Source organism: Microcebus murinus, chromosome 8 (genome assembly GCF_040939455.1).
Source record: "Microcebus murinus isolate Inina chromosome 8, M.murinus_Inina_mat1.0, whole genome shotgun sequence".
NCBI lineage: Eukaryota > Metazoa > Chordata > Mammalia > Primates > Cheirogaleidae > Microcebus > Microcebus murinus.
This window is the reverse complement of record NC_134111.1, coordinates 57995618-58019153: the sequence shown is the minus strand read 5'-3', so window position 1 is coordinate 58019153 and position 23536 is coordinate 57995618. Positions and strand designations below refer to the sequence as shown.

The 23536-nt window shown below is 34.6% G+C and overlaps 1 protein-coding gene across 3 annotated transcripts in view; it reads right to left on the bottom strand.

Annotated features, from left to right (window-relative positions):
- Positions 1–23536, bottom strand: part of UBE2E3 (ubiquitin conjugating enzyme E2 E3) — an 86694-nt gene that overhangs the window by 1866 nt on the left and 61292 nt on the right. For all 3 annotated transcript variants that reach the window (XM_012785820.3, XM_076005723.1, XM_012785818.3), the window contains exons 4-5: positions 3961–4093; positions 813–960 (exon numbers count right to left, since the gene is read on the bottom strand). In XM_012785820.3, coding sequence (XP_012641274.2) covers positions 813–960; positions 3961–4093 — 281 coding nt within the window. The remainder of the gene's footprint in view (positions 1–812; positions 961–3960; positions 4094–23536) is intronic.

The window sequence follows — 23536 nt, the reverse complement described above, 5'->3', positions numbered from 1 at the left end:
ATCTATCTATGATATACACATCTATCTATCTATCTATCTATCTATCTATCTATCTATCTATCTATCTATCTATCTATCTATCTATCTATGATATACACCAGTTGCATACGTGTAAGTGCGAGAGCCTACGGTAACAGTAATAGCCTTTAGTGTCTTAGTAATTTTTTTAAAAAGTCAACTTCAAAAATGACCACACAGTAAGACAACATATGTGAAACTCTAGGCCTAAACATCACTTTATCAAGTCAGCTACCCATAGTTGAAAGTCACATGTGGCAGTTCGTCATTTTTTTTAAGTTAAGAATTATACACCAATGACTATCTCTGAGTTTAAATGATCATAATCTAGTCCAACTTTCTCACTGTAATTAATCTAAAAAGGAAGGGAGAACAAGAAAGCCCTTCATTACTAAGTGATTGTCTTCAAAGCACATACCAGTGTGGAAGGAGCAAGAAAAGGAGGCCCTTAGTGCCAGACGTTGCTTTACTCTTGTCAGAAGTGGTGTGTGCAGCTACATAATTTGAAAAGTAGAGATTCCATCACAATGATTGTGATAAAATAATTATAGAGTGGCTTGTCATTAACAAACTAAATGAAGGTACTGAGAAATTTCTGGCCTGGACTACTTGAAAATGTCCTTGGTCATTTCCTCACAAAATGTTTTACGCTGATCTACCATTAGCATTTTCTCCATCCACATTTAATCTAACTGAAAAAATGTGTTGGTTTTTATAGCCTTACTGTATGTGTTAATAAAGATTTGCTTCTGTCTCTAGTTTAGGACTAGAGAAAAAATTGAAGATTTGCTTACCAGGGTTGCAGTCTGTCAAAAGGGAACAAATAGACAGCAAAACCTTTGAAATAGTCAAAGCAGGACTCCAGTTGTCTTTAAGGATGTCCAGACAGATGACTCCCTGACTGTTGATGTTGCAGTGATAGATTCTGGTACGGAAAGTGACCTGAGCACAATCATATTAAAAACAAACAAACAAACAAAAGAATGTTTTATTACCAACTGAAACACTCATCAGAAAAAATAAAGGGTGACACATCATAGGTGATACTAAATAGCAAGCTACACTTAAATGGAGCTGAGCTTAAATTAGGTTCAATAATAAAATTAAATTGTTTTATGATTCAGTTTAAAGAAATTTTTCTGTTTTTTACCTCGTATAGAAAGAAACAAACCCAGTAGTTGATCAGTTAAACCTAAATAAATGATACAGTAAGTCTATGTATATATTTGGGTACATGTATACACACACATACAGAAAGTGAGGGAGGACAGAAATGTTTTGGTGTTAACAGTAAGAGGAACTGATGAATTTTAAAACAAATAAACATTATATTAGCATCTTAGTAGAAAAGATCAGTATCAACTCAGCTAATTTCTTGCCACATGTGAGAAAATACTGGAGAAGGACTGAAAGGGAGATTGGTAAAACCATCTGTACTACCTGCCTTTCTATTTCTTAGCCTATCATTTTCACAGCTGATTCACTATCTTGTTGGACTAAAATATTAAAGTAAGCAAGGTCTTTATAGCTACTGGATAAAGAGATGTGTGAGAAAAAAAGATCAATCATAGGAACAAATACTGGCAAGTTTCAAAACAGCCACAAATACTAATTGGGTGGTTAATTCACAATTGGAGTTGTAGAGAAAAAAAAGACAATTCTTGATCTCTTGGAAGTAGCAGTGTACTGTGAGCTCAAAAGTGGAATCTGGGAAGAAAATATTAAAAGCTCTCAAAAGTGTTTTTCTGAAAAGAATGCATGATTAAGAGAGGGAGGGATGGAGGGAAGAAGGACATTAGTTTGGGAGGAGGAGAATAGAACCCTTTAAAACTCCTCTGTCCTATGTGGTTAGCTGAATTGAAATGGGCTAAAAGTTTTACACTTACAATTTTACACTCTTATGTAGCAGATTTCAAAGACTCAAAATTCTCAAAAAGGAAATATAAAATATCTCATTAATCATACTCTTATATTGATTATATGCTGAGATAGTATTTTGGATATATTGAGTTAAATAAAATATATTATTAAAATTAATTTTTTTACCTTTTTAAATATTAGAAAATTTAAAATTATACATGTCAATTACATTATATTTCCATTAGTACTTCTCTAGAATATGAGAATATATATTTAGGTCACTGACAGACGACTACTCAATAGATATGGAATTTACAAATACAATCTTTTCAGCTATCGATAACCAGTGAAAAGAATAGGATCCAAGAACAATAGAAGAAATTAAATTTTTATTATTCTTCAAGAAGGGTCAATACTTTTTCTGAATTTCAAAAAGATTCAGCACTATGAAGAAATAAATTATTCCTAACAAGATTGACACCAGAAATCTTATTTTTTCTTATCCTACAATAGACCTTAGTAATGTTTAATACTGTATAAGATATCTTAGCAAGAGAAATGAACCAACAAAAATCAGAATATTGCAATTTCAGCAAAAAATAAACATGTTTAATTTATAACCATATTTATCAATAATCAAAATTACTGACAAATCACATACAGAACTATAGTTTAAAATTCTTACGTTAGTCAATTTCCATTTTCCATTAAAAGGTGCTAAGAAAAATAAATGTAAGAGTCTTTTTCTTCAATTAATTTCCCTCCACATACAAAATAAATTTGTATAACATAAATCTTGCTATCTCTTTTCCTAATTTTGCTAACATGTTAAAACCAATTTTCAATGTGAAAAAACAAGCATGTAGAAAATAAGTCTCACCGTTTATATAGACATGAGGTATTTTGCTAAGGTTTTACTTTTTTTCTATAATACAGAAAACTTAACCAGCATATTGAACAGTTACTGATATACTAGCATTTAATACATGTCATTCTGAATGTAAATACAACTTATGGTGTTATCTATGTGAGGATTTTGGCCCTTTGATTGCTTTTAGCAAGACTCTACAGACATGAGAGCATTAAAAAAGATAGGAATTTCAAGATCTTAGATTCTAATGGGACCACAAATTAAAGCACTCTAAAAACAATTGAGAGTCAATACCTCCAGGTGATAAGGGACCTTGGTACCTGTGATTTGAAGTAAACACCACTAGGGTAGAACTTGTTAGATAATGTTTTCCTGAGAAATAATCCTGTCTTTTTTTCCCCATAAAATAAAACCTTTATTTTTATGCATATATATACACACACACATACACATGCACATACACAGGCTACATAAATTTTAAATAGTGTAAAGAACATAAGGAACTATGTTAAAGAAAAAATTTTATCATAGTTAAGGGCTACAGACTTGATAACACACTTTTCCTTGCTATGTCAACATCTCTGTAATCAATTCTGCTCATGCTTAATTAATTCTGGTGGTTTTTACCTGTTGGCTTGACAATTTTAGAAAGAGAAGTCAGGGGAGGAAGCTATTTAAGCAATTGTTATGTTTAAGCTTTGCAAAATAACTGGCAGTCATAACATGGCACAACTCACCCCTTCTCTGTTTATTATTCATCTGGTTCATTCCTCCAATGAACTCAGAGACAACAAAAAGGCAGAAGTCACTTGGCCACCCTCAGTTTCTATTACTACATCACATCCACAGAGGGTACAAACTGAGTTTACTAGATATTATTAGTTTCTCCTTTCTTTGATATGGTTTTCCAGGTTTTGCTTAACTACAAAGGTATTTGGCACAAAATTCATGTTATTAAATCCTTATTTCTGGAAGCTGCCAAACAGGTACCCTCTTTCTATTGATTACAAAATTCTATTGATCACAAAGTTATCTGTGAAAGACAGGAGTCAATTACTTTCAGTTTTACAATCCTTGGTTACTTAAGAGTTTCCATATCAATCCATGAAAAACAATGAAATAAAAAAGATTACAACAATATACATTTAAGTTACAAAATAACTGATTTTGGAAAGGGATAAATATTTAAGAATACACTTCTAGGTTCTTACCTTTGGTGGCTTAAATGGATAATCTGATGAAAATGTGATATCCAGAAAAAACACACCACCTTCATATACAGAACCTGGTGGGCCAAGTATAGTTGATCTCCATTCATATATGTTATCTCCTTTAGGCCCAGCACTATTTAAAAGAAATTAAAAATCAATATGTACATTTATAAGCAATGCATGTTAACATCTTTTTAAAATCAAGGAAGTATTAAAGGTAAATTAGCAACCTAGAACAATAACAAATGAGATAAGCATAAAAGAAATAAGCCCAATGTATTCATGAGTATGTATATAAATCCACCTGGAAACATTTTAAATTTACACAAAAAAGTACAAGAAAAGCAAGGAAAGCACACTTGTGTAACCTAACCCAGAATCTCCTTCTGTTAGTATTTTGTCCCATTTGTTCCTCCCTCTCTCTCTCCCTCAAATACCCTCCCTATCCCTTGTGTGTGCACATTTTTTTTCTGAGTCATTTGAGAGTCAGTTGCATACATAACATTTTCCCCATGAATACTTCAGTTTTCAATTTCCTAAAAATAATCTTCTATAAACCACAATATAGTTAAAATTTCAGTTTGTTTATCAATATAATACTTTAATCTACAATTTGCATTTTAATGTCAACTGACTCAGTAATACCATTTAAAAAATTTAATTATTCTCCATATGTAGGATCCAGTCTTAGGATCATGTATTGTCCTATGTCTTTAATCTACTTTAATATGGGTCTTTTCAGCCTTTCTTTAACTTTTATAACATTAACATTTTTGTAGAATATAGTCTTTTAAAAAAATAGAATGCTCACTTTGAGCTTGTCTGATGTTTCCACATGATTAAATTCAAGTAATGTATTCTGAGGATATCACATTCAGAGGCACATGGTATCCATCTGTACCTCATTGGTGATGTTACATTTCATCATCCAGACAAGGTGCTGTTCAAATTTTCCTACTGCTTAATTATTACCTTTTCCCTGTAACCAATAAGCAACCTTTAGGAAGACACTTTAAGACCATGCAAATATCCTGCTCCTCATCAAAATTTCTCCCCTAGTTTCAACATCTATTTGCAAATACTATGGTTTGGTTTGTCCCTGCCAAAACTCATGTTGAAATTTGACCCCCAATGTGGCATTATTGGGAGTTTTCTGAGTCATAGTGGTGGATCCCTCATGAATAGATTAATGCCCTCCCTCAAGGTTAAGTTGAGTTCTCAGTCTCCAGAGAATGGATTAGAAGAGAATGGGTTGCTAAAAGAGTATGGCTTCCTCTATGTGATCTCTTCCCACACAACAGCTCCTTTTCCACTTTCCACTGTGAATTGAAGCAGCTTGAGATCCTCACCAGATGCAAATGCCCAATCTTAAACTTTCCAGCCAATCAGAATCATGAACCAAATAAATCGCTTTTCTTTATAAACTACCCAGTTTCAAGTATTCTGTTACAACAACAAAACCACCATTTTCCAACTCCAGTACTGCCTCCATACTTAACAGTTGCCCCCGAGTCCTTTTTTCTCTGGTTTTTATGTATGCATATACCTATGTTTTATTGGCATGGTATCATGGTATCCTTTTTTTTCCCAAATGCTTTATAATTCATTATTGGCTTTAATTATTTTGATGCTCAGATTACCCCAGATTTGGCCACTGGGCACCCTTTCAAAATGGCTCCTACATCCTTGTGACATACTGCTATCAATTTTTAAGCATATCCTTCCTTTCTGGCATAACATGATGTCCCAGGCTCCAAGCCTTGGAACCAGCTATTTCTCCAAGAAGCCTTGTTTCCTTTTAGTGGGAATATTGTTAAAAAAAACAAGATATGAGTGCTAGGTGCTACTAAGTCCCAGTTATATTTTGATGCAGTGTGCTCGACACCATTTCTTAATTTATAAGATACAAATATGAAAGACAGTTCAAATAAAATCTAAACTCATAATTACTTGTTGGTAAGTCGACTTTACTATGCCTTAAAGTTTCTTCAAATATACATTACTGCCAGTTGGTGCAAGAGCTGGGATTCCTACACCAAATTCTCAGTTCTTAAATATTTGCTGCAGGACAAAGGATACATTTAACTATTACAGCAAGATATTAAATTTAATTTTTCTTGTCTTGGAGTAGAATGAGCTATGGTAGTACGATACACCTAGCCTAAGGCAAATGAGGGATAAAATCCAGCTTTGTGTTAGTTGCCTTTGTCCAGAGTAAGGAGCTCCTTTTCATTCTCACAAAGGAACCATCTTCTAGTCATGACATAGGGTGAGGTGGGAGAGGGCTAGGGAGGAGTACACGATAGAACAGCTTCAAGGATTGAGTGTACTCTAACTCCAACAAAACATTTTATGGGCCAGCAGCTGACATGCCACTGAGGCGTCACAGCTGAGTAGAAAATGGGTGGAAAATGCTGACAATCTCAAGACAGGTGCTACACACACCATTTCACTAGTTCCTCTCTCTCCCCTACAAGGGCAGCACTCCAGCAATTGCCAAGTTTGTCTTGGATCATCCATTTCTCCCTCTCTGGCAAGTCACACCAACAAGAATCCAACACTGACATTTTTCTAACCTTTATTTAAAAACACAAATCTACCCCTCTACCTTCCATCTCAATGACCTCTCCTGTAAAGCAAAACTCCCCCAAATGTATTATCTATAACTGCTCTCTCCAATTTTTCTCCTCTTGCTTTTATTTGAATCCTTCTCCCAAAGGCTTTTCTTCCTTATCACTCCCTTTAAACAGCTCTTCACCAATGGCCTTATTATTAGACCCACTGATCACTTCTCACTCCTCGTCTTATTTAATTGGTCTAGCAACATCTGACACACTCAATGACTTCCTCCTTGATACACTTTCTCTGTTCTGTTCCTAGAAAAAAATACTTTATCAGTTTTCCCCCTAAATTTCTGGGCCCCTCTTTCTCATTTTCTATTACTGTTCCTTATCTCCCCATCATCTAAATATTGCCAAGTCCCTCAAAGCCAAGACCTTAGCTCTATAGTCTTTTCTACGTACATATACTCTTTTGGCTATCTTATACAATTTTAGGGCTTCCAATAGCACCAATATTCTCTTAACTTCCAAATCTGTAACTCCGGTCGAGATTTTATGCTCTGCAAAAGACAATGTCAAGAGAAGCCGCAGCCTAGGAGAAAATGTTTGCAAAAGACATATCTGATGAAGGACTATTATCCAAGATATACAATTAACTCTTAAAACTCAACTATAAGAAAATGAACAACCTGATTAGAAAATGGGCAAAAGAAAAAACACCTCACCAAAGATGACAAATGGCAAGTAAGCATATGAAAAAATTGAAGAAGAAGAATTGCAAATTAAAACAACAATGACACATCTATCAGAATGGCCAAAATCCGAAACACTAACACCACCAGATGCTGGTGAAGATGTGGAGCAACAGCAGAACTGTCATGCATTGCTAGTGGGAATGCTAAATGGTACAGGGAATGCAAAATGTCCAGACTCATTTTTTTTTTTTTTAGATGTAGACATCCACTATGAAAGACAGTTTGGCAGTTCTTTACAAAACTAAACATTATCATTACCATATGGTCCAGCACTCCCTCGTATTTACCCAAATGAACCAAAAACTTATGTCCACACAAAAACCTGCACACAGGTGTATATAGCAGCTGGATTCATAACTGCCAAAACTTGGAAGCAACCAAGAAGTCCTTCAGTAGATGAATGGATAACTAAACTGAGTACATCCAGACAATGGAATATTATTCAGTGCCAAAAATAAATGAACTACAAGCCATGGAAAGACATGGAGGAAACTTCAATGCACATTACTAAGTGAAAGAAGCCAATATGAAAAGGCTTCATACTGTTATGATTCCACTTCTATGACATTCTAAAAGAAATACAACTATGGAAACAATAAAAAGATAAGTGGTTGCGCCAAGGGTTAGAGAAGGAATGAAAAGGTAGAGCACAGAGGATCTTTAAGGCACTGAAACTATTCTGTATAGTATAATGTGGTACATATATGTCATTATACATTTTTCAAAACCCATAAAATGTACACTACCAAGAGTGAACCCTGATGTAAATTAGGGACTTTGAGTGATAATGATATGCCAATATAGGTGGGTGGCGTGGGATGATGATAGTGGGGACGGTTGTATAAGGACAGGGGGTATATGAGAACTCTCTGTACTTGCTGTTCAATTTTGCTATGAACCTAAAACTGCCCTGAAAAATAAAGCTTATTAGTAAAAAAATATAAAGTTCAGAACAAGGATATGTTTGTGTATTAAAACAAGAAGTCATCAATGTTTCTCTAAGTGTTAGTTACAAAAAGAGTTTCTAACTTACAAATGGATATGTTCCAAAAATTGGCTGTAAAACACCACATTTTGATGACAGTAAATAAGGTGGTTTAAATGCTGGCCCACAAAACTTTATTTAAATCATTTCCTCCATTATGTTAAATGAAGTATATTTGAAGTAAAAAAATACTGAAAAGCAATGTTATATTTTATTTGTCATGATATCTGGCTAAACATTTAAAAAATACATACTCCAAAGGTGCCCTGGGTTGACCCCTCTTGGCCTTTCAAGTTCAAGTACTTGGCAGGTATTGACTCTGACCTCTAATCTTTTACTCCTCTTTCAAACACACTAGAAAACAGGGAAAGAATAAGAGGCAAAGAAAGATTATTCCTGCAGACTCAAGGGGCTGAAATGATTGAAAAATGGAGGACACAGGGAATGGGATTATAAACGTGATAGACAGTTGTGTTGTGCACAGGGAGGCAAACAAACAGCTCACCAACCAGCCACTGACAGGAGAGAGGTAAGGATAAAAAGGGTAGGAAGGTAGGAAAGTGACCAGCAAGCATTTCTCAGTAGGCATGAAAATGGAGAAAGGGATTCTCCTGGGACAGCAGACGCAGAAGCAGCAGAGCAAAGAAAATAAGGAGAGGAATCTACCCTGGCCCTAACAGTGGGCAGTCTCTTCTGTAACAGTGAAGAGGACTAGGTCATATGATTCGAAACAGAAATGTGGGAGGTAAACAAGAAAGGGGAATTTCTGTGTCTGTAGCAGACAAAAAAAAAAAAAAGACTGGCCAAGGTTGTTGCTATTAAAATAATGAATGAAAATCAGCTGTTCTCATTGGTGACTTTTAACACTGGAGCAATTTCCAGATATTTTCAAAATTCAAAATTTCTGAAAAGCAATTAGTATATATCCTGGGTTAATGAAGATATTTAAAAGTCACATAGACTCAGAGAGTTTTAATTAATTCTTGACATCACCAAGACCCTAACAATCAGTGTTATGGTAAAAACCAAATTTCTACAAGTTATTTCAATTTGAGAATTAGTTGCCTTAATGATTATTTTATAGTTTAGGCATTACATTCATTTTTTTATAGGCTATGACTGTGTCAGCTACCTTTCTTTTCTTCAACTTTAACAGCTAGATAAGATTCAGATTAATAAAACTGCTAGTAAAATGAGAGGCATTTAAGCACTATGATTCAGTCAAAATTAAGTAAAATTGTATAGTTTTTACATTGTGCCAAACTATATGGAAATACTTCAGTAATTAAGAAATATATCTAGTGTCTGCAGACTCAAGACACTTTACTGCAAAAAAATTTTTTCAAGAGATGAGGTCTCACTCTGTCTCTCAGGCTACAGTGCAGTCGTAAGACTGTATGTAGCTCACTGCAGCTTGGACAACTCCTGGGTACAAGTGATTCTCCAGCCTCAGCCTTCCAAGTAGCTGGGACTACAGGTGTGGGCCACCACATTGCTCCCTATATTGCCCAGGCAGGTCTCCAACTCCTGGCTATTCTCCCACCTCAATCTCTTGAGTCACTGGGATCATAGGAGTGAACATACCATGCCCAGCTCCTGGAAAATGTATTTTTAACTTGAAAACAGAAATATAAAAATTTTAGATAAAATGTCATTGCTAAAGAGGAGCATTCTAGAAAACACAAAGGATAATGTTTATCAAGGTAGCTCACCTATTCACTATAAATACATACTTTAAAAGAAGTTTCTACTTATAAAAGGTTATTCTGTTAGGTTGCATTAAGTATTATAACAGTCATGAGAATTTCTACATACATTTATTGCAAAAATAATGCTTCAGAATTGGTACATTTCATTTAAAAAATACATAATATTAGAATTTAAAACCAATCACTTATACCACTAAAGTAAGTAATAACTCTAACTGTTCCTAACATTGATGGATATGGCTTTTCCCACAGAGAGGCTATCAATTTAGCACCATGGCATAAGTACTGGAGGGAGAGAATTAGAAAGAGGAGCCCTTAAATTAGACCAATCTTTAGGAAAGGCTGGAATGAGTTATTTAATAATTGAGAACGTTCATTATACAAATTTTTAGGTCAGTAATGTACATTTTGGGGATTAAGGTGGGATTCAATAAATAGGTTCTCCTGAGTTCTAAGAAGAATATTAAAAATATAAAGATAGTCAACCTAGCATTGTTTATAATAGTGAAAAACTGCATAAATGTCCACCATAAGGAAATAAATAAGCAATTAAAATGAATGACCTAAATACTTTTAGCAAGAGATAGATCTCAAAAATAATGCTGAATGAAAAGTTAAGCTGAAGGATTAAGTATGCAACTAGATACCATTTATGCAAGTTTTAAAACAAAAAAAAATCCTACATATTGCTTATGGATATATACATACAAAGTCAAAGAAAACTTATACAGAAAACACAGTCAAAAAACACAGGACAATCACTGCCTTTGGGGAGACAAGAAAAGGAATGAGACTGGAAAGGAAATACACAGACTTCAATTTCATATACTTTTATTTCTTTTAAAAAATGTGTTCAAAATTATGAACACATTATGTAAAGATTATTGGATTACTACTCAAGTCCTATTTATTTCTGTACTTTACATTAAAAAAAAAGATGAAAGTTTCAAAGTACACCCAAGCTGTATTTTACTATTAAGATGAGTAAACAAAGGAACATTTTAGTGTACTTGCTCTATGCCAGGGGCTTTATATCTCATCTAACTTGATCTTTAGTAATCTTTGAAGCATATTTATTACAATTTCATAGGTGAGAAAATACAGGGTCAGAAAGAGTAAGTGACTTGCCTATGGTTATAGACAGTTAAAAGATTGAGAAATAAAGGTATCTGATAATATATTAAAGGTGATTCTGTAATAGCCTCTATTACTACATACTTTAAAAAATAACATATAAATACTTATAATTTAGATTATTAACCTTTTTGTTCCATATCTGTTTTGCTTATTTAAGTGTCTAATATAGTACTCTCTCCAACTTTAGAGGTTATATTTCTAAAGAGAATCCTGATTAACAAAACAAGTGACAAGATGAGCTTTAGAGTCTTTTACGTTTATCACCTAAGATGTCGGGATGGGAGGAAAAACATGCAAAATGATATTAAATTCAAGTTTTGAAAAGACTACAAAAGAAAATCCATAAGGCATCACTTCAAAAAGAATATGATTCATTTGCATTAAAAAGCTATGCTGGTATGTAACTCTTTCTGAAAAACCTTCAATAAGTGTTTAAGAAACAATGATCAGAGTATTATCCTATAAAAAAGTGGATTCTTTTCATAAGATTTGCGTTAAGCAGATTCTAATTCTTTTAAAAAAGTTTTTGAACCATCCCATATCAGCTTAACATCTTTTAGACAAATTAATGAAAAAATGCTTGTCTAACCTCCTGGCCCTTTTGTAAATTACTGTGATACTTGAAAGTATGGTTTTTGAGACCTAGTTTACTTTTCATATATTGAGAGTGTGGCACATAAATAGATTTCTTTTTTCTTCCCAGCCCTGACAACTTTACCACATGGTCTACAAAGAAAGAAGCAATATCTATTTTCATAGTCTTTTGTTTAAAGAGATTAGACTGAACATACTCCTAAAATGGCTGTGTGTGTGAAATACATACACATAAATAAATTCACAATCTACAAAAACATCTTCATGAAAGAATTAATGACTATTTCTGGCAGTTAGGTATATATAATGAAAAGACTGATGAACTAAAAAAATATTTAAGGCATTTGCCTGAAGAATTCTATCTGCACATATAATGCAATGCTTTCTTGATCCAGTAATTACCACATAGTCTTTCTTCAAAGCTACTACAATAAAGCTTGTGCTTTGTCTGTCTTAAGTCCTATTATGACAGGCATCATCCAAATTCAGTCAAGTCTATTATGTATAATCATGAGAAAGACTTTATAAGAGAATAAGAATTCTAGTCCAGATATTTTTCATTGCAAAGTACAGTAATACTTGTATAAACACAGGTGAAAACATCTCTGAAAGTACAATGATACACAAAGTGAAATAATTAAAAACAAAAAACAAACCCAAGTTCAGTCAGTTAAAACACATTTTGAACAACTACTATGAACCAAGTACTGGTGTTAGAAGCATAAACTGTGATGGTGAAATTAAACATCAACATCTGTAAGTACATTGCTTTTAGCTAATGTGGCCACAATCTCACATTTAAGTCCCTTGTTTTTTATATTCCCATTCACTGTGGATTGTAAAACCAGACTTGACTAAAATATTTACAAACTCAAAAGGCTGCTCTGTCTAGGAGATTTTTTTTTTAAGAGACAGGGTCTTCCTCTTTTGCTCAGGCTGGAGCGCAGTGGCACCATCATAGCTCACTGCACCTCAAACTCCTGGCTCAGCAATCCTACCACCTCAGCCTCCTCAGCAGCTGGGACTACAGGCTTGAGTCACCACACATGGCTTTTTTTCCCCTTTTTTTAAAGTGATCCCCCCTCTTCAGCTTCCCAAAGTGTTGGGATTATAGGAAGGACCAACCCCACCCATTATCCGGATCTTTGACTTTTCTCTTACTAATGGAAACCTCAAGAATATTTTTCTCCTCTAAGTCTTTTCTACTCTTTCAGCCTACAGGAATCTCTGATTCAAACACCCACCACCCTTTCTCATCCTAGTCTTCTCTACTCTCTCAACTGAAGCCTACAGAGCTCAACCTTCACTGGAACACAGGAAGAGGGAAAGGTAATCTTAGTTATCAATGAGTTGTTCATTTTAACAAGGTTATCAATGGTGTTAACTAACAGCTTTGGAATATCCCCAGCATGTAGAACAAACTTAACTACATTAATTAAGTACATCAAATGCAAAATGTACATGTGTGAACTAGGCTGGGAACTTAAACAGCCTTTGTAACATTTTTCTAAGGGAAAACCATATCGCTATATCTCTTTCCAAACTTCAGAAACTGTTTTATAAGTGATCAGTTGTTATTCTTGAGTGCTTTGGGAAATGTCATATTTCTCTAGGCTGAAGGCAGTTAGGAGTTCATAATTTACTTGGGAGAGCTATGATACAGGCAACTGGGGATAGGAGGAAGGGTGGGAAAATAATACAGAGAAGTAATTCCACTAACTAGAAAGGTAGATCTAGTTATGTGCTTGCAGTGCTGATTATTTTATCTTCCTATTCCCCACCCTCAGAATAACCTCCTTCTAGTAAACTTGTGAATTCTGCTGCAATCTCTATTACAACCAAGCATGAAATGGCTTTGCTTATTAATCCATATTGTGCCTTGTGAACATATTAATTCACTGAGTCAAAAATATCTCAACTTTCACAATATGCAATATACAATACTTGCTGGAATCAATGATGAAGAAAATAAATTCATTCATTCAAGATTTATTGAGTGTCTACTATTTTGTGCTAGACATCTGTGCAAGAAACTAAAGATACAATGCTCACTGCCTTCAGGGAGATTACAGCCTAGCAGAGAATATACATGTTAATCAAATAAACTCACAAAAAAACAAAAAACAGAAAATGTGACAAATGCTACAAAGGAGAGGTATGCCTTGCTGAGGGAGACTGGGGAAGATTCAAAGGAAGCAATGCTTCAGAAAATATTTGAATGACCCAGTAGGAGTTAATTAGATTGAGAAGAAAGGAATGGGAAAGAATACTTAACAGCATATGCAAATGTCCTAAGGCAGGAGGGAACAAGATGAGTAGCAGGGCCTGGAAATAAAGACAATATGGCAGAAACAAAAGAGACCATGAGCTAAGTACAACCAGAGATGATCCGATGAGGAAAGTAGTAACAAATGCCCATGCAAGACCTTGTCAGGCTGTACTAAAGATATCTGTTTTTATTCTAAAAACAATAAGCCACCAAAAGATTTTAAGAAAGGAAGGGAGTCACACTAAGGGAGTCACACAGCTTCCTCATGTTGCTGTGTGGAGAATGGCCTCGAAGAGGACCAGAGGGGCTGGTGGGTAGACAACTAGTAAAAGTGGTGGCAGGCTGGACTAATCTGGTACTGGAGATAAAAGGAAGAGGATGGATTTGAGAGATATTTAGAAGGTAAAAAAAATCAACCAGATTTATATTTTGAAATATGGGCAGTAAGGGAGAGGGGCTATCAAGAATAGCTTGTAGTCTTTTGTTCTACACAACACAGATGATTATAGATGCCATTTACTAAGATATGGATGCCAAAAAAGCTGGTTTGGGACATACTAAAATTAACAAATCTTTGAAATATCCAAATGATAGTATGTCAAAGACAGAGACAGATAAAATAAGGTAGAGAGGCCTGGGCTGTAGATATAAACTTGTGAGATCTCAGTAAGAAGGGGAGAGAGATAATGGCTGGGATGAAAGGACCAAACCTAACTCATAATAATATATGACAGATCTGTAACAGATAAATAATGGAGGGACAAAAAAGCAAATAGGAACAAGCAGACAAGAGAGTAATTCCATGAAGAGATATGAGAAGAAACTGGGTTTGAAAAGGGTGCTAGAGACTAAGGAAGACTTCATCTGGTGATGTGGGGATCATATCAGCCCACAGTGAGGTAAACAAAAAAGTAATTTGGAACAATCTCCATGATGTATGTTAGATGGAAAGAAAAAAAAAGGAAGGTACACAACAGTGGATATATATATTCTTTTATAGGCAAAAACTACAAGAGCTATTTGCATGTATACACTGGCAATACGAACTGATTCTTTCTGGAAAAATACGTAAGGAAATGCTAATAGTGGTTATCTCTAAGAAGGATCTGTTGCTCTGGAGTGACACGGAAAGCTGCTTTTCACTGTGTATTCTTCCTACTCTGAATTTTTTCTGTATAATTTACAATTAAAAAAAAAGGGGAGAGGGGAAAATGCAGGGTATCCAGTGGGTAAAGACTAGAGTTATGGCTGAAGCATTAAGAGTACTGTGGAGATACTGCAAGAGAAAATCTAAACCATAAAGAATTTTAAATAAGCAGAGTAAATTTCTATAATATGCTTTCTTATTCTCAATTCTAAAATGGGAGAACTTTGACAACAGAGATTCTCTGATTCTGAAATAACAGATTAATAAAAGCTTTCAGATATCTTAGTTAGAAATACTTGTCCCTGCTTAGGTAACTTCCTTTCCCCCATTCTTTGCACACTAAACCTTAGTGGCTCATCTAAAATTTAAGCCACTTTGCCAATATATTATAAATCTGTATTACAAGGCAACCATATTTGACAGATCATCTCATTTTCATTTTCCACCTTCTACTTTAAAATAGGCCATTACTGCATAAAGTACAACTATCAGCTGATAAATGTGCCAAGCTCCAGTCCAGTTTATCATGAAGCTTAAAATAAATACAGACTCTAAATGCATCTATTTATTTGTCCATTATTTTTTCTGTATGTTTTGTTTTGGAGTTTGATGTAGGAGGGCCAGGTATGGAAGTGTATCTTCTACCAGGAATTGTTTTATATTTTTGTTCAAAACTTAATAATGCCTACACAGAATGCTTGACCTACAAAAGATTTCCAAAATTCAATAAATCTATTTCCTAATTATCATCTGCTTTATGGAAGATCTTTTTCTTCTGGTGGACGTAATTATAAAGCTTCCTAATCTATATAGTACATATAGATAACGATAACAATGAGATATTCCCAAAACTCAATGATTTATTCTTGTAACATTTTCTGAGTAACCACTATGGCTGGGCACTGCTGGATGAAAATACACTGATGAAGAGAACAGAGACGGGCCCTGTCCTCTAAAGATCACACAAATACTGGCCTAATAACACAAAATTATCAATATAAAACAATACTAGGTAATGCAAAGTTACTTAAATAAGCAGGATATATCCCAAAAAGAGTGCAAGAAAAACAGTACTTAACAAACTGATTCTGTAATTTTCTTTTGGCCCCAACACATGGGCATGGCTATATTCCCATCAGTTAACACTGGTTAGTCAAATAAGGGAAGAGGGAGAGAGGGAATCAGTGTAAAGAAAATCTCCCAGGTGATTATTAAGCAACCTTCTTAAGAGATACTAAGTTAATTGCTGGTGTTACTATATCTGAACCCATGGGTCCCGACCTCAGCTGCCAAATGTAATCACCCAGGAGTTTTAAAAATTACTGAATCCCTTGGCCTGGTGGGGTGGCTCACACCTGCACTTTGGTAGGTCAAGGTACAAGGACCGCTTGAGGCCAGGAGTTCAAGACCACCTTTGGCAACATAGTGAGACCTCCGTCTCTACAGAGAAAAAGAAAATGAAGCCAGGCCTGGTAGCACATGCCTGTAGTCCCAGCTACTCAGGAGGTTGACACTTGCTGTGTCAACCTGCATGCAGTGAGCTATGACTGAGCCACTGCACTCCAGCCTGAGAGCAAGACCCTGGCTCTCAAAAAGTTAAAAAATAAATAAATGAATAAAAGAAAAAAAACATTACTGACTCCCAGATCACACTGCCAGAGATTCTGACGTATTAATTAGTCTGAGGTGTGGTCTGAGCTTCTACACAGGTTTAAAACCTCATCAAGTGATAAAATACACAACCGTGATTCAAAGCAACTGGAGGGAGGGGGAGATCTGACATGAATAATGAGGAAAAAAGGGAACAGAGACATAAGAAAGCATTCCAATCCTCAGATACGATATAATTACCTGGGCTTTGTAACTGTTACTCCTATTGCGCAGACAGATGTAAGAAGCTATAACTTCTGCCAAAACTCATTAACATCTTTGGATTGTAGTTTATTTATCAAAGATATGCTGCTCCACTGGGCTCAGCCAGGGACATGTCCACCTCCTTGGAAAACTTCCCTATCACCACCTCAAAAAGCTACAATGAAATCCTGCATAATATAATAGCTTTTTAAAAATTGATCAAATGAGAAAATATCTCAACAATATTCTTACTCATAGTGCACAAGTAATTTTGCCTATGCATTTGTCTTTAAAAAGTAGACTATTATGACAGTTTTAGATCCCTGCTCTTCCTGCTTTATGCTTTCTTGCCATTTCCCTCCTCGTTCTGCTTATAAAAGCAGATGCAGACTTAAAAGCATAAACACAAGGTCTATTAGAGACAGGTAAAATCTTATTTTAGAATCCTATGTAAACATTTAGTAACCTCTCTGACTTTAAATCCTAACATTGAAAACATTCTATATAATGTGATGTAAAATATAATGTGCTATTTAATTATATATAATTAATTCTAGAACATTAATCAGTACATTACTAGACATTATATGATTGTTATGCTATAAGATACTTTTAAAATAGAACTGAACAGTTTGAGACCTCTAACTTTGGAAAAGTCCAGTAAACTAAATCAGACACTAGTGGACAATTAATGCTTTTATTAATAACATAATGGTTAAGATAAAAACCATTCAGGGACATTAGTAGTATGTTATCATCTATAAGCTCATATAATATAAAATAGCAAAAGGGTTATTAAGAAGATCAAGACTACATTAATACATGTGACAAAACATTTCTACTAGGTAACAGTGGAATTAGGTCAGAGATTTTAAAATTACAAATGCAGTTGGCTACACAATAAACTAAAACTGAATCTTGCTTAGGATAAAGACTTATAGAAAACACAATTGCCTACTAATGTAAACCTTCGTTCTCTATTGCCTCCAGTTTTCTCTATTACCACTAAAGATTCTTTTTTCCACTTCTATCCCACCTTGAAGTTGTCTTTAGCAACCTACTTCTTGCTATATACAATGCCATAAATCATATATATCACATACACTATATATTTATTGCTTAAAGATTTCATCGTGTTTCACATAAATGACATATAGTTGATTTCTGTATCTTTAATTGTAGCATTGCATATTTTGTACCATTCACTTTTCTTCAAGTACTTGCTGAACATTATACACCATAATTTGTCTGCCCGACTGTCACTTCAAACTCAACAAAATTAAAATAATGTTTAAAATAAAAATCTGGCCCTGCCAAAGACCAAAATTATAGTATTTGATAATAAAAATGCGGAGGGACCATCACATTCAAACACTTCTGGGTGGGAAGAGATAGCAACACAACTTTTTAAAGACTCCCAGCCACATGTATCAAGAGCCATTTTGATCAAGTCAACCCACTTCTAAGAAGCTGACCTCAGAGAATAAACAGATGTAGATAAAATCTTTTGTGCCAGGAGACTCAAAGCAAAATAACAATAGTGAAACTCAAAATAACTTAAATGTCAAACAAAAGAGTAATAGTTAAATCACGTAAGGTTTTTAATCAACTATGATGTCTCCACTAAAAAAAATCCAGATTTTAAAGATTGTTTAATAACATAGGGAAACATTTATGACAGATTAAGGGGGAAAAAGTAGGTCATAAAGCTGTATACAGCAGTAATCAAAGTGTGTAAACAATTTGTATATGTGTAAACAATATGTATACGCACCATATTTTAAAGAGGATGAGTAGAAATATTAATAGTGGTTATATCTATGGTAATATAGTTGATTTTCATTGTACATTTTAGCTTTTCTGTCTTATCAAATATTCTATAATAATCCAGGTTGAGTATCCCTTATCCTAAACGCTTGGGACCAGAAGTGTTCTGATTTTTGTTGTTTTTTTTTTGGATTTTGGAATACGTGCATATACATAATATGCACGTATCTCAGGGATAGGATCTATGTCTGAACACAAAATTCATTTGTTTCATATATAATATACACCTTATACACATAGCCTAAAGGTAATTTTATACAATAATTTAGGTAATTTTGTTCACAAAACAAAGTTTGACTCATCAGAAACTAAAAGTATCACTACCTCAGCCACCCATGTGAACAGGCTGGTTGGTTGTCTGGCATTACCATCATTCCTGACTCTGAAGTGATACACTACTGATAAGCAATCATTTTCTTACACATATCCACACATAAGGACTTAGTAAAAAATAGAACATACCATTAATACAGTCACAACATAATGTGTTCAGGATAATTTGTGGTGTCATGTTGGCACTCAAAAAGTTTCAGATTTTGGAGCGTTTCAGATATTTCAACTAGGGAAGATCAACCTGTTATACGCTTTTATAATAAAAAAAGTTATTCTTAAAAATGGCACTTTCATTTATTATTCCAGTTGCACAAGTATAAAACTTGAGTTTTAAGCTTCCTTCCTCACCATTCCCAATGTCCTTCTGAATAATCTTTCTTATAACAAAAGAAGTTAAGTCTGTATTGAAAAGGCTTGAGAATCACAAAAGATCTAAAATCTGGTTGCATTTACCAGATGTGTGACATCGGGCAAATTACCCAATTTTTCTCCATCTGTATGTGATGGCACCTGACTTTGGGGTTACAGTGAAATTCACAGCTCCTACTATTATGTAATTTTCTTTATCACTATTTTCAACCCAGATACCTAGCACATCTGACCTGGAATTCAATTATGGATGTTTAGAACTGAAAGGCCTTTAGAGATCATTTAGTATGATTCCCTTGTTCTACAAATGAAGAAACTGAGGTCAGGTACTTGCTCAAAGCCACAGAGCTAATCTGTAGAAGAACCTGAATTCTAACCTGTTTCTCGACTCCAAGTTCAGTAGTTTCATCAGCATCCTAGGAAAATCCCTTGAGTCTTTGCATATGCCATTTCTTTTTACCTCCCTGATCACTCTTGCCTCTTTCAATATTCTTTATCTGGAATCAATTAATAAATAGAAAACTCTCCTTAATGCCAAAAGTGACTTCTCCATCTCATTGAATTTACCTAGTACACATTGCTGTTTGGCTTTCTGGTTAGATCACACTGATGGAGGGACAACTAGAAGAGCAAGCACAGCAGCTTAAGGTCAAGTCAGAAAACACGAAATATGTAAACAGCCCCTGAAGGCACAGAACAGTAACTAATGTTTCATAATAGCCTTGAGCTTACAAGACTGAGCAATGTTCAGTACATATTCTTTGATTTCTAACACAGGCAAACAGATTAATTTTCAAACTCTGGAAAGCTTAGAAAATGATTGAAAACTGATGTGGAAGACTAAAGAGAAGTAACAATTTAATAGAACGGTATCCTGGAATGGATCCTGGAATAAAAAGAACATTAGTGAAAAAACTGGTAAAATCTGAAAGCGTAGAGTTTAGTTAGTAGTAATTTACCAACATTAATATCTTAGTTTTGATGAATGTAGCAGAAGGTTCCACGACTGTTTCCTCGTTTACATTTACTTTCTATTGTCTAATGGGTAGGCACCATAATAATATATTATAGTCAACAGCGCTAGTAAGGTCTGCCCAAATGACCCTCTACACTTTGTAACAGCGAGAATGAGGTCGAATGAGATCTGGCTCATATTCCACTGCTCTTCCAGACCACACTGCCCCTTGCCAGTGGCTTAGTTGTCATTCAATTCTCCTAGTAAAAGCACTGGCCATAAATATAATTCTGTTTGACAAAACCTTATTTTAATGTCTGGTATTAAGAATCCTTATGTTGCACAGTACTCATAGAAAACCCTGACATCCATTTTAACAATTAGTACAGAGCTATACTGATCATCTATATAAAAAGTATTATGTTCTAATAAGCTTCTATTACTATTCAATGCCTCTGGGAGGAGAGGTAAAAGGCTTTGGTTCAGGTGCTATTTGACATTCTATATGAAGACAAAACTCTGCTTTATAAAGAAAAAAAAAAAAAAAAAAAGGACTGAATCTCCAAAGCACTACTTTTCATTGTACTTCTTTAGAGAAATGGAAATGTGCTAAAGCATCAGAAGGAAATTCCAATAGCCTACTTAATGAAAATTCAAGTCTTACACTCTTCTAGGGCAAAGAATACAGGGTGTCCCAAAAGTCATCATACACAGGAAAACTGGAAGTTGTAACTAAATGTACTTTTATTTACAAAATATTCATTATACAATTTTACAAAATTTTTCCTTTGTATGGAGACTTTTGAGACACCCTGTAGTTCATTTACTGCACAGTCTAACTCTTTTGGTCAACCTAACAATATGAAGTAAGGAGAATGACTTTATAAAAATCTCACAAACTGTTTCATTAAATGACATTTTAAACTATGATTATTTTGAACATCATAGCTACGGAAAACTGATTTCCTCTGTCATCACACTAAACAGTTTTTCCAGTATTTTTAACCTATGATCTACCCGAAATCTCTAGTGATTACCCACCCTCATCCTTTATGCTATACCTTACACTGAACAGAAATACATTATATTCTAACCTTGAAAGTTTAGATGTCATAGCACTTTTATATATCACAAAGCAGCTAGTACAATGCTTTCCATATAACAATTACTCAGTAAATGCTTGTTGAATAAACGTCAAGCATGATAAAATGCATTGTGGCACAAAATTGACTCTTTATAAAAATTTTTCCTATCTACTAGTATTTATTGTAGGTACATCATAAGCCAGGTATTGTAGCCTGTAGCAGAGATAAAAGGAGTAAGATGCCACCCAACTGAATTTACAAATATGAAAATGGCTAAACACAGTACAGTGTAACATGCAGCATTAGAGACAGTTCAATGTCCCCTAGCAATCCCCAGCCTTTTTTGGCACCAGGGACCAGATTCATGGAAGGCAATTTTTCTACGGACCAGGAGTCAGGGTGTGTGTGTGGGGGGATGCTGTGGGTGGGGGTGCTGGTGGTGCAGAGCTCAGAAGATGATATGTGGCTTGTTTCCTAATAAGCCATGGACCAATACTAAGCTGTGGCCCAGGGGTTTGGGACTGCAATGATGAATGAGGATAAATCAACATTGTTTAACTACGTATACCAGAAAGTTTTATGAATGCCTGACTACAAGACAATCCTCCATCTTCCCACTAAGAGGACAAACTTTTTTCCTCCCAGATTTAAGTATATAAATTTTTAAGAATGTCAAAGAAACAGTCAAATGGCCACTTAAAATACTTATTAGTTTAGCTATAGATTTTTTAAATCATCCAATAAAATAAGCTGTAAATACACTCAGCCTTCCATACCCATGGGTTCCACATCTGCAGATTCAACCAACCACAGACTGAAAATATTTGGGGGACAACGGGGAAGGGGAAACCCAATAAAAATATCAATAAAACAATAGAAAATAATACAAATAAAACAAATACAAACAACTATTTATATAGCATTTACATTGTATTAGGTATTATAAGTAATCTAGAGATGATTTAAAGCATACAGGAGCATATGCATAGGTTATATGCAAATATGCTATTTTATATGAAGGACTTCAGCATTTTGAGGATTTAGGTATCCACAGGGATCCTAGAACCAACCCCCTACATCACCATCCCCAGGATACTTAGGGACAACATTGTAATGCTTTTCTCCACGCTCACATTTCATTAAAATTTTACTCAACTCCTTGACATCAGTGTCTTTGTCAAGTTACTGAGACGCAACATTTTTTGATTCTGCAATTGACAGTCATCAGAAATTTTATCACAGCCAAAATTAAATATTTGTACAGTCTTAAATGTTTTTTATTTGACCTAAAAGTATATTCATTATATCCTCAATGTATTCTTTTTAAATGTTTTAATCAGCTTTAAGTATAATTTATAATAAATTCACCATTTTGAAGTAAACAATGTGATAAGTTTTGACAAATGTATATACCACGATCATGATTTAAAAGATTTCCACCATCCCAAAAAAGTTCTCTCATATTTCTCTGAGGTCAATCTCCCCTCCCTACCCCATACCACCACAGGAATCTACTTTCTGTCACCAAAGTTTTGTCTTTTCCAGAATGTCCTAACGGTGGAAGCATAAAGTGTATACACTTTTGAGACTGGATTCATTCATTTAGCATAATGCTTTTAGACTCATCCATGTCAGGGGGGAGGGAGAGTGTGTGTATCAATAGTTTATTCTATTATATGTATACAGCAACCTGTTGTTTACCTATTCACCCAGTTGATAAACACTGGGTTTTCAGATTTTCACCATTATGACTACAACTGCTATAAACATTTTGAGTACATCTTTGTGTGAACATGTTTTCATTCCTCTTGAGTAAATGCCTAGCCTAACTTGTTATCCCTGGGTGTATTAGTTTCCTAAAACTGTCATAACAAAGAATCACTAACTGCATGGTTTAAATCAACAAAAATTGATTTTCTCAACAGTTGAGGGCTGGAAGTGTGAAATCAGGACCATATTCTCTTAAAGCCTCTAGGAGAACCTCTAGAAAGGAATG